The 14,869-nt window shown below is 47.9% G+C and overlaps 6 protein-coding genes across 6 annotated transcripts; 3 read left to right on the top strand and 3 right to left on the bottom strand.

The window, feature by feature from the left end:
• Nucleotides 1-177: 177 nt before the first annotated feature.
• Nucleotides 178-833, top strand: BDV27DRAFT_153919 (GNAT family N-acetyltransferase; the record flags this gene model as incomplete). Its single annotated transcript, XM_032071874.1, has 2 exons — nucleotides 178-553; nucleotides 604-833. 2 exons carry the CDS (start codon nucleotides 178-180, stop codon nucleotides 831-833), a joined length of 606 nt encoding a protein of 201 aa, XP_031931620.1.
• Nucleotides 834-1,912: 1,079 nt separating this feature from the next.
• On the top strand, nucleotides 1,913-3,871 carry BDV27DRAFT_153920 (putative amino acid permease; the record flags this gene model as incomplete). The annotated part of the gene is made up of 7 exons (XM_032071875.1): nucleotides 1,913-2,041; nucleotides 2,103-2,173; nucleotides 2,232-2,345; nucleotides 2,404-2,867; nucleotides 2,928-2,951; nucleotides 3,005-3,330; nucleotides 3,437-3,871. 7 exons carry the CDS (start codon nucleotides 1,913-1,915, stop codon nucleotides 3,869-3,871), a joined length of 1,563 nt encoding a protein of 520 aa, XP_031931621.1.
• Nucleotides 3,872-4,378: 507 nt separating this feature from the next.
• BDV27DRAFT_122207 (putative amino acid transporter) lies at nucleotides 4,379-6,394 on the top strand. The gene has a single exon (XM_032065571.1). The coding sequence runs from the start codon at nucleotides 4,498-4,500 to the stop codon at nucleotides 6,235-6,237; it is 1,740 nt and encodes a 579-aa protein (XP_031931622.1). The 5' UTR covers nucleotides 4,379-4,497; the 3' UTR covers nucleotides 6,238-6,394.
• A 121-nt stretch (nucleotides 6,395-6,515) lies between these two features.
• On the bottom strand, nucleotides 6,516-6,979 carry BDV27DRAFT_122208 (uncharacterized protein; the record flags this gene model as incomplete). Its single annotated transcript, XM_032065572.1, has 1 exon — nucleotides 6,516-6,979. A coding segment is annotated over exon 1 (214 nt), but the record flags the coding sequence as incomplete, so codon positions are not given.
• A 1,611-nt stretch (nucleotides 6,980-8,590) lies between these two features.
• BDV27DRAFT_40141 (uncharacterized protein) lies at nucleotides 8,591-10,722 on the bottom strand. The gene is made up of 2 exons (XM_032076546.1): nucleotides 10,567-10,722; nucleotides 8,591-10,512 (listed from the first exon to the last, which is right to left on the bottom strand). The coding sequence occupies exons 1-2, from the start codon at nucleotides 10,629-10,631 to the stop codon at nucleotides 8,811-8,813; spliced, it is 1,767 nt and encodes a 588-aa protein (XP_031931624.1). The 5' UTR covers nucleotides 10,632-10,722; the 3' UTR covers nucleotides 8,591-8,810.
• A 999-nt stretch (nucleotides 10,723-11,721) lies between these two features.
• Nucleotides 11,722-12,210, bottom strand: BDV27DRAFT_153924 (uncharacterized protein; the record flags this gene model as incomplete). The annotated part of the gene is made up of 1 exon (XM_032071876.1): nucleotides 11,722-12,210. One exon carries the CDS (start codon nucleotides 12,208-12,210, stop codon nucleotides 11,722-11,724), a length of 489 nt encoding a protein of 162 aa, XP_031931625.1.
• Between the last annotated feature and the right edge of the window lie 2,659 nt (nucleotides 12,211-14,869).

A 14,869-nucleotide genomic window follows, 5' to 3' on the forward strand; every position in this document is an offset into this window, starting at 1 on the left:
GTGGAACGGAAAAGGGTACAGCCCATCCGTGGATCCGCCGGGGATTCCTTGCTGTCTGTGCGAATGGTTGGGGAAAACGATATGAGGGTTGCACGAGCGTACCAGTATAAGTATTTGGCCTGTGTAACTGTTATGTCAGTTTCTCTATCTCTGAGGACAACAGTTAATTTCGAGAAAATGGCGAATCGATCGACTCTCGAACTTTGTGAAGTTACTCCAGACGACATCCCCAAGATCACTGAAGTCTGGTTCCGCGCATTCGGTACGCCACACAACCTGGAGTTATTCCCCGACACCCCCGCCGTGCGCACGTGGTGGAATGAAGCCAATTACTATGACCTCGTGAACAAACCATACCAGAAGTATTTGAAGGTAGTCGATGCCGCTCGCCCCGGCGAAATCATCGCATACGGGAAATGGGACCTGCAGCCGGATAAGTGTGGCGAACGATATCCGCCATGGCATCCGGAGTCAAATGCCGAGCTCTGCAACCAATATTTCGGGGGTATTGTAAATCAGCACAGGAACTTGATGCAAGGACGCAAGCACTACTGTACATGATCCCCCTCTGACTGGCGTACGTTTGTTTTAACCACGCTATAGACCTAGATATGCTGGCAACCAATCCTGAATATCAACGGCAAGGTGCCGCTTCCCTGTTGGTGCAATGGGGATGTGATCTAGCTGACCGCAACGGGGCCGCAATCTACATAGCCTCCAGTAATGAGGGAGTTGGGCTGTATCGAAAATTTGGATTCGAACTGCTGGAAGGCCTTGACGATACTCCTGAAGGAGCTAATCCCATGCTCAGAGAGCCGAGGAGGGCAAACTGAGAGAACAATGGTCCTTGCCTCCTGTAGGATCAGGTTAGATGTATTGTCGTTGGCGGGTTACTTTTCATGTACTTATTCCCCTGCATAGTGCCTTTCAGATGCTGTGTAGACATTCCAGCATAAACATCTTGCATGCTAGTATGTCAGTCCCTATGTTGCACGCTTAGCCTGTCTATATCGATAAGTTCTATCTCTGAAATCCATTCTTCCTCCCTGTGGATTATAAACTGGCACAAGCTTTGACTATCTTGAGATTGTGCCGAGCCTGGAATTACCATATTGAGTTCCGCTATACCTTGAGAATGGCATGGTACATTATGCGACCCGCAAATGCTGCCAGGTCATCCGCCCCGAAGGGACCGTTCATGGCAAGTCTCACGTAAAGCCGGAATAGACACACTGTAAACATCCCTGACATGAACAGTGTTGCAGTGATCACAATTAATCCTCTATGGTCTGTTGGCGTTATCGCATAGGGCCCTCCCATGGTTTATCTCACTCATTCTCCAAAGAAAAAGAGACCAGAGTCAACATTTGCGGAGGACAAGTGCGCTAGAGGCATCTCTCCCTCTTTCCGATCGAAAATAAATACAATTTCAGATCCCCGCCATTCAGGGTGTAGAGGTTACAATATAACCCAATATACATGCCGCTTAATAGACTGAAAATAGAGGTGGATCAAGGGTTATCCACTGACGGTTAACGTATAAACAGTGTTGCCAGTCAAATATGCCCTTTGGACAGGAAGGTGGTTTCCCGAGGTGTTAATTCTTGGCCTGGCTCCCTTAGCCGAGTTGTCCAATGTTACATCGGGCTATAAGTCATACTTTGCAGGGATATCGGCTGTTTACCAGGATTAATATGCCTGTCTTGACGGTGGACCCTCGAGTAACGTAACTGTCGGAATGATAATCCCTGTCTAGGTCAATGTAGAAAATTCCCTAAAGACGTACGGATCCGGAGCACGGTATGCAATTGTTGCCCAAATTCTGGAATAATTTGATTCTGCGTCACCATCTCGATCGTTCATCCGTCCCTAGGTAACTCGGTACTGCCTGAATCACTATAGCCCACAGACAATGCCGACCGAGAAAGCAGTAGGATCAGTGAAATACGCCACGGCACCCGAAGACAGACTTTCCGATAAACATGGAACTGTGCAGGATAAGACGGACATGTGGCGTGTAGGCAGGGACCAAGAGTTGAATGTACGGAACTGCCAAATACATTCTTAGGATTGAATATACTGAAATTATTAATGGGTTATAGCGAAACTTTCGGTTTATATCTGTCCTCGGTTTCAGTGCGGTGCTGATGTGCACTTGGGAAGCAGTACTCTTGTTAGTACACCTTGTTTATTAAGCGGGTAAAGTCCAGATATGACTGACGTTAACTCAGTGGCTCTTCGAATGGCTTGACAAATGGCGGAAAGGGGGGTATGATATACACCTACCTTGGAGGTCTGATAGGATTCAGCTTTGTGATTCTCTCGATGGCGGAGATGGCTTCGATGTATCGCCCTTCTGAGTCACATAACCAGGTCCGGTCTATCACTAACAATAATCTCTAGGGCACCCACGTCCGGCGGCCAATATCATTGGGTATCGGAGTTCGCACCGCGGAGTTGTCAAAAGCCCTTGAGCTACATCACTGGGTGGGTGTGCGTGTTAGGCTGGCATACTGGGATCGCCGGCTGTTCATACACGGTAGCCAACATGTTGGTGGGTGTGATTGCCATCAACTACCCCGATTCATATACGTATAAGCCATGGCATGTCACCCTGTTAGTTATCGCAGTAGCAGTGGTCGCGTTGGTATTTAATACATTCCTAGCCCAAAAGCTACCCTTGATCGAGGGAGTTATCCTGGTTGTCCATTGTTTTGGTTTCTTTGGCATCCTAATTCCCCTGTGGGTCTTGTCACCTTCAGTACCACCCTCCGAAGTATTTGGATCCATTGAGGATCGCGGGGGGTGGGATAACAATGGCTTGTCGTGCTTAGTAGGACTAGTTGTGCCGATATATGCATTAATTGGTAAGTCTCCAGAAGCTCGAGGGAAATGGCTTGTCTAACCAGCGGTTGTATTGCATCAAGGCCCCGACTCAGCTGTTCACATGTGTAAGAAACCCTTTTCCTCCCAGCGATAAGGCACCAAACTCACAAAATAACAGCCGAAGAAATCCAGGATGCGTCTCGCGTACTTCCGCGAGGAATGATCTGGACCCTTATTCTAAACGGCGCGACGGGGTTCGTCATGATTGTAACTTATGCATTCTGCGTGGGAAACATCGACGAAGTGTTGGAGTCTCAGACAGGCTTCCCGTTTATCCAAGTTTTCTTAAACTCCACCGGATCTGTGAAAGCCGCAACTGGTATGACCCTCGTAATTATGGTCATGCAGTTCTGCGCTGCCATCAGCAACGTTGCGACGACATCCCGGCAGGTCTATGCCTTCGCCCGCGACCAAGGCCTCCCATTTTCAGGTATCCTGTGTCAGGTCCGTACCTTCAATTTCCTTCTCTGGTAAAGAAACAAAAGAAATATAAAACGGAAACACAGATAAGATGACAACTTCATGTTATTTACATTCCGAATGATCACAGATAAACCCCACCTTCACCGTTCCACTCAACGCCTTATTCCTCAGCCTTATCATCGTGTCTCTCCTCTCACTGATCAACATCGGCTCATCCGTAGCCTTCAATGCCATCATGTCCTTGGGAACCGCGGCTCTCCTCTCGTCGTACATCATTTCGATTAGCTGCGTCCGCCTCCGCCGATGGAGGAACCAACCCCTGCCTCCAGCACGCTGGAGCATGGGCAAATTCACCCCGGTTGTCGACACCATTTCGATTCTTGTCTTAATCGTCATTTTCGTGTTTAGTTTCTTCCCAGTCACGCGTCATGTCACTGCACAGTCAATGAACTGGAGTATCGTCATATTTAGTGGCGTGACTCTCTTTGCCATGGCGTACTACCACGCTTACGCGCGGAAGGTGTATAAAGGACCGGTTGTACGGGTAAGAGCGGTCGAATGAGGAATTCCCATATGTTATAGTGGATTGAACATATATGATCACATCATTCTTTCTTTTTATATATATTTGTATCGTGTCTATTGTTGATCAATGGAGCCTGAAAGTTATATATAAATTGCAGCGTTACAGAGCTTCTCGAAGAAGATAAGTGAATAAAGTAACTGAATAAATTTGAACGTATTGAAAAGAAGAATAAATGATTCACCTTGTTTGTGAAGGCTTACTCCGTATCTCGATCCCATTATCACATTGAAATGACCTGGAAACAACTCGTGATGCAAGGGTGCAATGAAATGCAAACCGGTTTCAACCAATGACAGACACGGACTCAGCGGTGTGGTGCGCTAGTCTCAAAGGGGTCTAGAGGGATGGAGTCTAGAAGGAGTTTTTATTGTTTGTTTCGTATAGCGCCATCATGTGACCGTAGTGATTCCGTAGAGACTGCAGAGTGACGTCGTCCTCTGACGTCCTTTTTTTCTATATTCTTCTTCGCCGTACCGAAAAGAACGGTTTTCTTCCTCTGTTCGCATTCCGCAGAATGTGACTGACCTTCCCTGCGTCGGTTCCTGGGAATTCCTCGATCCGTCGCTCATTCTACAAACCGTGTGTAACCGCTCAGCTTCATCATGTCCGACCAGTACCTTAGCTCCACGCCTCGAGACCAGGACCCCGAGGCGCGCGAGGCTATCCTGGCCCAGCACCTCAACCCGCAGTTCACAGCCTCGCTGCAGGATGAGAACTTTACTCCCTCAGAAACGGCTAACGGAGATGCGGAGGACACCCCGGAGCCGCAATCCTCCCTCCTACTTCAGGGCGGCGACGTACACCGTGACCTTTACCGGATCGAAGCCAAGTCCAAGCAGGCGAAGATAGATAAACGAGCCGCAAGCTTTTCTTTTCCCCCAAGGGAGCCCGAAGATGCAATAGAAGAGGGCGTCGCGGCTATGGAGCCCGGCAGCTTCCGTCGCCATTTCGTGCAACACCACAAGAACGGAAATTTCGACTATCCAGGGGTGACGACATCCTTTCTCGGTTTCCTCGATCTATATGGTAATTTTGCTGGCGAGGATCTAGCAGAGACTGAGGAGGATTCCATGGTTAGCGAAGACCGGGAGAGTAGGACATTGCCAGGGGAGCAAACACCTCTGATACAGAGGGCGCGCCGGCGTTCACGAGTCGGCCGTCCGGGCGACGCGTCCAATACGAAGACATTCTTTACGCTGCTAAAAGCCTTCGTTGGCACAGGGATCATTTTCCTGCCCAAAGCGTTCCGCAACGGAGGAATTTTATTTTCCTCGATCACGCTAGTGCTGGTTGCGTTGATCACCACTCTATGCTTTCACCTCCTCCTCCAATGTCGTCGGCAATATGGCGGGGGTTATGGCGAAATCGGAGAGCGGATTGCAGGACCTCGTCTCCGGTCCCTTATCCTTTCATCCATCACCATCTCTCAGATGGGCTTCGTGTGCACGTGTTTCATCTTCACCGCGGAGAATATTCAGGCCTTCTTAAAGGCTATGGCGACCGATATTTCGACAGGGAGCTTGATTTTACTCCAATTGCTCGTGCTCATTCCTCTGGCGTGGATTCGAAACATCTCTAAGCTGGGCCCGGCAGCGCTGCTCTCCGATGTGTTCATTCTCCTGGGACTAGGATACATCTACTGGTATGACGTTGCGACTCTCGCAACGCGACCCGGAGCAGACCCAACTGTCAAGCTATTCAATCCGCAGTCATTCACGCTGACCATCGGTTCGTCGATTTTTACCTTTGAAGGTATCGGTCTCGTATTACCGATTCAGTCTTCAATGAGGAAGCCACAGCATTTTGACCGTCTTCTGTACATCGTCATGGCGATCATCACCACACTTTTCACGGCGGTGGGCGCTTTGTCCTACGCTACTTTCGGTAACCGGACTCAGACAGAGATCTTCAGCAATTTCCCCCAAACCGACCGACTCGTCAACACGATTCAATTCCTTTACTCCCTCGCAATCCTCGTCGGGGCTCCAATCCAGTTGTTTCCAGCTACCCGTATCATGGAGGGCAAACTCTTCGGGCACAAGTCCGGGAAAGGAGACACGTCGATCAAATGGAAGAAGAATATTTTCCGAATGTTCCTCGTTTTATGCTGTGGCTTCATCTCCTCCGTTGGTGCCGGTGACTTGGACAAGTTTGTTTCCATTATCGGGTCATTTGCGTGTGTTCCACTGGTCTATATCTATCCAGCGTATTTGCATTGGAAAGGCGTGGCTGAAACTCCGTGGGAGAAACGAGGTGATATTACTATGATGGCGCTTGGGTTTGTGTTTATGATTTACACGACCATTGCTACGCTGGCTGTTTGGGTCCAAGGCAGCCCATGATAGATCTCTCAAAAGAGGTCTGGTAGGTGAACTTGCTGCATATTATTGCTTGAACGATGTCGATGTAGAGTGGATGCTGACTTTTGCGCAAGAATTGCTCTTTACTGTTTGCTACCGTCGAATACAGCGGGGGCTTTCAAAGCTAGTACAGGAAAAAAAAAAAAAAAAGGAAAAAAAAAATTCTAAATTAGCAAGAAACTATTCTGCTCAATGACGAGAATCAATAAATATATACAAAGCTAACAATTTCACAACTTTCTATGTCCTCATGATGCAATCGTTGCCCAACTTAGATGCCATTAGGCATTATCCTTGAAAATCTATTCCAATCTTGCTATACCTAGGGTAACCGCTCCTATGATAACTATCATGTCCCTCTCGCCCATAATGGCCCCCGTATGCTCGGCCATAACGAAGACTATATCCACCACCATGATGATGCTCTGGGAATCCTTGGGAGTAATCATCCTGGCGGTGTGAACTATCATGACGAGCATTCCCCCATAATCATGTCACACTTCCTTCTTCCGCGTATCCGATGCAGTAAGCTGACGCATCCGTCATACCAAGCTCGACGACGCAGACCAGACTGACAGGCTTAGGTGCTTCAATGAAAATGAGGGCTCGCGTCGCAGCATGGGTAATATAGCCCTGCGCCCTGTCTGGAACAGCTGGATCGGGGCCGTCGGGGTTCATGAATCCAGTAATCGTCGGTTCGGAGACCATGGTCCCGTAAATCAGCTTCACTTTTTTTTTTTTTATTTTGCCGTTAACGGGAGAATGCTAGCGATGGTATGATGTGGCGCTCAAGAAGGCTTGATAGATGGTCCCGTTAACGAATTGCTCTGCCTCCTCTTCATTGTCTAGCATCTCGTATACAGAGTAGGGTTGACCTTTCAGCCAGAAGGTATCGTATGCCTTCACGTTGGTTAGGAGTGCGAACGCCTTCGGGATCCACAGGCACTCACTACCCAGGAGTCATCATCTGGTGCATAGACAGGCCGAAGCTTATCGTAATCTGCGAACTTGCGGGTGAAGCAGTCGTCCCAGGATTTGAAGCCCCAGTGCTCGTCGTCCTCCTTGCTGTGGCCGAATAATTCCCCGAATCTCTACCAGTGGTTTGGATCGAGGTTGGTGTCATCCTCGAGTACCTTGCGGGCTTCTTCGGACATGCAGCCGTTTGACGCTTCAGTTAGTATGCTCGCGGAACCTGACGTGGTCAAGAAATTATCTCTCCAGTACTCTAGAATATTCTTGATATGGACGTTCACTGTCTTGTTCAGGAAGAACGGGTATCCGCTCGGCGTAGCCAAGGGCCAGTCAAGCACTGCGTTGAAAGGGAATCCAATAAGACCCACGTGGTACTCATCGATACTCCAGTGCAGTGCTACCTTTTGTATCGCATAGTTAAATAGATGGAGCAGGTGGTCGAAGTCCGGAATCTGTTGGGTGCCCCGTTGGGTCGTTGATATATGGAGGCTTGTCGGGCACTTAGGTGAGCATGGCCGACCAGAACATACGAAGACCTGGCCAACTGTAAACGGTTGCCTGAAACTCTTGAATGATGGGATGGAGGGGAAGTTAAGCTTTGGCCTCTTCGAGCGAGACCTTTCGAACGAAGCTGACGACCGTGTCGGAGTTTTCCGTCAGCCATCCTCCAATTCGGTGGGTGCGACCATGGTGATAGGGCCACGGAAGGTGAACAGGGATTCCGCTGGCTATCTTGGTGTTAATGACATAGATGAAGGGCGATGAGCTTCAGCTAGGCAATGCACATGTATACTCTGACTGGTGAAGCCCCTGTGCGAAGAGGACTGTGCACCATCATCTATGACTGCTACCTAGAACCGCTGGTTTTAGAATACTCTTACATATGCATCGTTCTACCTAGCTGCTCCTGATCCCTCTTCCTTTTTGATTGCACCTGCACTTCAGCTTATGGAAGGATGCCAAGCTAACACTTTGGCTACATACATAGAGGCGGAATTATGCATCCATGATACCAGTTGGCTAAGGCCAGCAGTGGGTGTAACACGGTCGCAAATAGGGGTGCTTTTGTTCAAGGATATGGTCTTGCATTTACACAGATTGATAATGAGCCGGATGAAATGTGAAGTTATTGCCTTTGTATAAGTGCAGTGATCAAATTGTTGATCTAGTTATTGTGCTCCGTAGAGTGTATTGGATCCCGTCTTAGTGGCCAAGGTATCCAGGATACCTGCAGACTTTATGTGCAATGCATTCGCTGGCTGTGTCTTAAACTAACAATAGCTCCAGGAAGGTGATACTTCCCTGGAACTTCTTGTTCATAAGCCCACAAAGACCGTTAATGTGCATTTCAATACCGATAAGATATGCAGGGTAGCCCAGAATCAAAGTCAGCACACATTGGTATGGCACTCACAGCTTTAGAAATGAGATATGCAGGTTTGTATGTCTCAGTCCAGCTGAGCGAAGCTGTTCACTGACCACAAAGGCTAAGTGGTGAGTAATTGGTTCAATGCAGCGTCATGCTGCGCACCATCGGTTGTCCACAAACTATGCGATACAGTTCAAGATACTTCATGCTATAATTAAGTACCAATAGGCACAAATTCATGAACAATATGCCAAGTATTGCTGGCTTGGTCATGCTTGTTCCGTGAGAATCGCAAAAAGATCTGATCGCGCCTTTCGTTCCACTTCGCGACGTCTTCGTCCTTCGTCCCCGCAGGAAATCCGTCTTGTGACCGAAAAATACCAATGGACCCAAGGCGTGCCTCTTCCGGGACGAATAGTGTGGTCGGAGTTGTGGCTGCCCGGCCTGCCGGTGCCAGATATGAGTGTGCCGCAGGTCCAGAGTCTTGGAGAACAGGGTGACAGCTGGAAACGTCGTTGGAAACGTCGCTATTATGACCTGGGCTATAGGCATGATGTTCCGTCGCTGGACCGGTTGAGTCCAGTGTGAGAGACTCGGGTTTGCCCTGAATTGCTCTGATTGCGAACGCTTCTTCTAGCATCATGACACTTTCACCAAGGGCTGCTGCTCCGGCGGAGTTGTAGAAGCCCTGCACCTGAGGTCCTCGACGAAACAAAGCTAGTGCCATACGTCGGATCTTGGGTTCGCGGCATCTGAGGCAGGTGAACCAAAGCGGAAAACCGGCGTTAATTTCAAATGTGAACGGCGGTTGTGAGCCGTCCGATTGTGCTAAAGCATTGATTGCGATGCTAGACTGTTCAACTATATTCTGGAAGTTTGGTATATACGCGTCGTATATCATGTGTGATGGCGATACGCAGGTTGCGAGTATCACGAATGACATTTCATAGTAAGCTAAAAGAAGGGCACCAGTGCCAACCTGTTGCGGTGATAAAACGCCCTTCGTCTGCAGGCCTTCTATGAGGATGGTAAAGGCAGTATGCCAGTCGTTTAGCTTAGCGGACAGGATTATTTGCCGATGCATCAATTCTGGGTGGATATGGGAGGAACGAGACTCGTGTTGATGCTCTATGCAAGTGCGTTCAAGAAGCTGGATCTCAGTACTTAAGCGAGCAATGGCCTCCCGAGCGGGCTTGAGAGAGACAAATTCTTGCACCAACACTGAATCATTGTCTAGCAGTAGACCGCTCACTGGAAGATGAGCAATGGTGAGAGCAATTGCTCCTAGACGCACAAATATTGGGACAATTGCATCCTCTAAGAAAGAAGCCTTGGTTGTTGACACAATCCCACAAGCTATTTGAGCGCGCAACGTGCGAATGAGATGCACACCCTGACCATACAGCTGCAAGGCCTCCTGCTCATTTCCCTGAATGGCTTCAATGCTGATAAAGAGAATACAGGTTATTAGTCCGACAAAAGTATCTATGCTACCACGCTCAATCCGCTGACGGATAGCAGACACCGACCGTGAATACCAGCTCAACGCGTCTCGGTGCTTTTGATCAGGAAACCGAGAATCCTTCCTGGGACTCTCAAACAGGTCACCGATTGCGATGATGGCATCCCATACGCCCGGTTCACTTCGACAGACTTGCGGGACGAAAGTGCGCCAGAAATCAACATCCAGTCCACCGCCGATAGACAGAGCTGCCTGCTGGAAGTAGTAGGCAAATGCGCGACGCTCTCGCCACACCGTATTTGGTAATAATGAAAGTGGGTAGTCCTGTATCGAGATTGTGGAAGGCGTAGAGGAGAACGTGCCGGAAATTGTGCCTTCGTACTCGCACTTACGGCCTGTGCTGCTGCATCGGACACATCTTGGCTTTTCCTCTCCACACTTGACCTTTCGAATTCTAGAAAGCGCTTAATACTTATAACCTGCCTATAAAAAGAAAGCAGGCACCTACTTGCAAGTTTTACATCCCAGCCTTGATCTCAGCGGCTTGATTGGACTGTTCAGTACGGGGGACATATTCGCATCGATCAAGCACAGTGGGGGAAGAACGCCAGAGCGCTCATGGATACCGCAGGATAGGACGATCACTGAGAGGAAGGGGATGCCGACACAAAAAGAAAGGGGAAGAAGAAGAAGAAGAAGAAGAAGAAGGAGGAGCGAGTTATCTTGATGCTGAAGGTTGACCGCAAGCTATGCCTCATTTAGTCAAGCACCGGTTCTAGACCAAAACTGGACCTGGTTAGTCGTTCAGCTTTGAACAAAATTATATATAATACTGTACGTTTTCTTTCGGAAAAAGTCAAAAGGCTTAGGAGTATTTCGGAAATTTTACCACATTAAAGACTTAAATGTACTAAATTATTCCAAGTATAATCTTGCCATTCCTTTTTCCAAATGAAGGTTAAAGAGAACCCATCGTGTTGGTTAAAGCGGCAAGTATGCTGTTAAGGCGGCGAGAACAGGACAGTTTTGAACGCCGACTGACATTGATCGTACTGAGAGTATCACTACAATACTGTTTGGTTCATGTATTCATTCTGTATATATCTCGTTGATGGGCTATTCTGGCCATTTTCAAACCTCCTCATTTGTGCTCAGTAATGAGCATTCTATACAGGACATCAAACACCTGTATATCTTGATTGGATGTTGGAGGGTCATTGAGAACTAGTGATAAGCGCATATATAATCCTGATATACTCCGACAGCTTAGATTCTGGAATAGGCGCTAGATTTGCATTCCTGGGTTTCATAGTAACTGGCTTCCTTACTACCTAGCTTGTCGCGATTGTTGAGTACGCCCCGTCGAGAACATGGGCTTTTCACTGAAGTAATAGTATTTTAGGTGTATACCCTAAGAGACGACGATAACTTCCTGCCCAAGGTGGTACCATCCTATCTATGGAGAGAATCTGCAGGACGACCTCTGTATTCTCCTTTGAGAACCTTTTTCGAATACTACGTTGCATCCTGATTCAACGTTCGCAATACATAAATCCAAAGTTGGCATACTGGAATAAACCAAGACCCTAGCAGACATGATTGAACACGATATCTGTATCATTCTAAGGAGCCAACACCATAAGAAATACCCGCCTTATACCGGTCAAGCGTTCGCCGCCCGTTGTAGTAATCCCATATCAAAATAGCATCGTTCCTTACAGATCTGCAAGCCATATGTCCCGGCACCCTCTTGCGCTGGCGAAAGCTCATACGTAAAGGCTTGAGGAAGCGGCACGACCCCTTTACCGTCTTTCAGGTGCAAGTTATTGATCATCTCGACCACCAACATATGCGTGCCGAATTCATCATTGCTCAATGCAAAGGTACGAATATGGTCATGTACACATTTCTCAAATTGCCCGTACACATGCATGTAGTGATTGCAGATAGTATCTGGGCCTTTGATCGTAGACTGGTCGGCATTTATTAGAGTGGCATATGAGCAGTAGTACTTCGACGGTGAGGTGGTCGTGAAGGCTGTGGTTAAGTCTATCACGTATGTGGCGTACCATGTGAGGGCCGGGTGAGCAGCAACCATAGTCTTGTTCATGGGCAGGCTGGGAGCTCCCCAAATAATTGGGGTGAAATCCATCCTTAAGGTATAATCAATGGTTAAGACGAGTCAATTGCAGAATCCAGTCGAGTTGGAGACGGGCAGCAAGAGCTCACTTTATGTCTGTCGTTCAAGGGTAAGTTCGGGGAGTGGGTCGAGGATGAAGCTGGAGTGTATTGACGTCCTGCGATTTAAACTTCATGATGAGGTACTCGGATTTCAGGTATGGCACTCCTTGTACTGTGGTAAGGTGTCTAAAAGTCGTGAGTGGAACTGTCAGAACCACTGTGGCAGGAGGATCACCACCCGTCTCAGGGTCTATTATATTTTGTATACGGCTGGCAAATTTTAGGAAAGGAAACGATGTACGAACTCAGCAACGGCCATCAGCATGATCCGTTTGTAAGTACTCTACCACAATACGTTGCGTAGTAAGCTCAATGCTGCACCGATATGTAATTCAATGCAGCCTGCATTCGTTCACGCACGATCTTCTGCATGATGTTTTCAATAGAAATAGCCTTCTTATTGTCTATTCCGATGATGACACGGCAGAAGAATCCACGGATTAGTATTCCTCAACATGTCATTGCATCTTGCCTGTCCGAGGGAGAGACACTATGTTCTGGATGCATGATAGAGGTCATACTAGCAGTAGAGTCAATGTTCAACATCAATGCTTCTGTCTCCGAAGGTAAAGGCAATCTCCATCATGAGTATACACCGCATTGTACGTGACATGACTTCTAGCGTCTACGTAATCTATACATAGCACCGAAGATGGAAGATGTAACGTACTGCCTATACTTGAGCTAGCTGAGGTGTCTTTAGCTCTTTAATCGGTTTTGGTTAGGTTTGGGTTTGAGTAAACAGCCGAATGTCTCGGCAGGTCAGCACTTGGAAATATCGATGATTGGTACACCACAAATGTACTGGAGTGCTATCGCGTCATTGCAAAGCTAAGCCCGTGTAAATAATGTCTTGGATGAACTTTTAGGCGAAACCGGTCCTAGTACCAGTACCGTTGAACCAGGAGAGCTTGCGAGAGGTAAGTGAGTAGGTATGCAACAATCTGGTCTTTGTATAGCTATAGAATACAAGTGTAAGCATAGATCTTGGCAGCTGGTTTTGCGTCCAGTTCAGGCTGAGCCAGTGCAGAGGACATAATAACGCGTCACAACATGGGGTCCGTTACAAATACTTGTCAAAGATGACTGCATGGAGGAATTTGCTAAGAAGGGCCCCAGCCTGTATTACAACCGGTTCACGGCTTTGGGATTCCGCCACACACTCCCCAATGGACGGCCACTTGCATTACATGGGCGTTAATCCAATGACCGAATGGATATGGCACAATTTCTTAAACCTTCATTAGGATCTGTTTGAATGGCTGCTAATGGAGCTTGCTACTCTGTGCAAGAGATTACTCAGCCCTACGGAAACTATTGACGGGGAATATGCATAACACTGGCCCAAATTGTCAATCAGATCATTCTTTTACATGCAATATCTTTATACTAGTCCCTGGACTTCCAAAGGCCACCTGGTAATATAAGTGATTCGTTATGGGTCGCTCAAGGTCTTCGTATGCCAGTTAATGCGTTGGCAGGAACCTGCACTACCTTCCAGGGCCAAATCCTTCCTGCAATTCAGAACACCATCCTAATGGTATCCATGAATTCCGTCCAATAGACGCTCGGACCGCTCCACCATGAAAACCCACGAGGCACTATTTCATTGGAGTAGAGTTGGAGATCCGGAATCCTGTGCAGAGATGCAGCCGGTCTGCCAAGTTATCGATCCTTCACATGCCCAAGGGTCCGCCCAGTAACTTTGGAATAGCTGCCTGAGTCGTACAGCAAACAAAATTTAATGTGACCGTCGCACGTTGTGTTCGGTATACTGCAGAGACACTGACCCAGACCTTTTATTTACCTATACTAGGGCTCAAGCCAGGTGTGTCCCACAATTTATCCGGAGACAAAGCCAGCTGAGGTTAGAGCCGGGGTTCCCGTGCCACTAAGACTTTTGTGATACTAATATTTTTTGGGAAGCTTGGTAGCCTTGTTCACGGCCAGGGTAGCCTTCCTTAGCTCTCACTGCACATCTCATAAAACATGGAAAAGCGTGGAGCTAATGTGGCGGGGCAATAATAGCGTTCTATCTCCTTCGTGTCTGTACTGTAGATCGTAGGGTCAAAACATCGAAAGGTGTATCTAGACCATGGGAAAACGACTCGTTTTTTGTTTTCGCTTTAGACAAAATATAGTCCATTGCTACTGTTGCTGATAGATGATACTCTGGTATAGGTAACAAGATATTCTAGCATCTGTTTATAGTTGGTTTACTATAGGCGTATAGGGTTCTAGGCCAATTTGAGCCGCTGCAGTGGGACCCCCCGATGCCTTACGAAATGGCTGCTTACTGGTGAGAGGTAGAAGTTCAACGGATGGGGTCGATTCCTGCATGTTAGACACATCGGTCTGTACTTTGTAACTTGGCATGATTACGAATCCTTGAGTTTGAATTGACATTCTGATGTGGTCTCTTTCTCGGCGTGGTCCAACGCATGGGTGCGACCGAAATGCCATCTGACCCCCCACAACCCTAAGGCGACCTGCCAAAGGTTGATCCCATTAGTTATCCCAGACGGATAACTCAGCCTCCTGTGAATTTCGTGTTTACGAACTAAACACCG

The sequence above is a fragment of the Aspergillus caelatus genome, assembly GCF_009193585.1.
Source record: "Aspergillus caelatus strain CBS 763.97 unplaced genomic scaffold BDV27scaffold_21, whole genome shotgun sequence".
Lineage (NCBI taxonomy): Eukaryota > Fungi > Ascomycota > Eurotiomycetes > Eurotiales > Aspergillaceae > Aspergillus > Aspergillus caelatus.

Excerpts from the sequence above, each read along its gene's own strand:
- BDV27DRAFT_122207 (XM_032065571.1), top strand. The coding sequence starts at position 4,498 with ATGTCCGACCAGTACCTTAGCTCCACGCCTCGAGACCAGGACCCCGAG.
- BDV27DRAFT_40141 (XM_032076546.1), bottom strand. The coding sequence starts at position 10,631 with ATGTCCCCCGTACTGAACAGTCCAATCAAGCCGCTGAGATCAAGGCTG. Across the intron at positions 10,513-10,566 it reads CTGGGATGTAAAACTTGCAA|AATTCGAAAGGTCAAGTGTG; the intron begins GTAGGTGCCTGC and ends AGCGCTTTCTAG.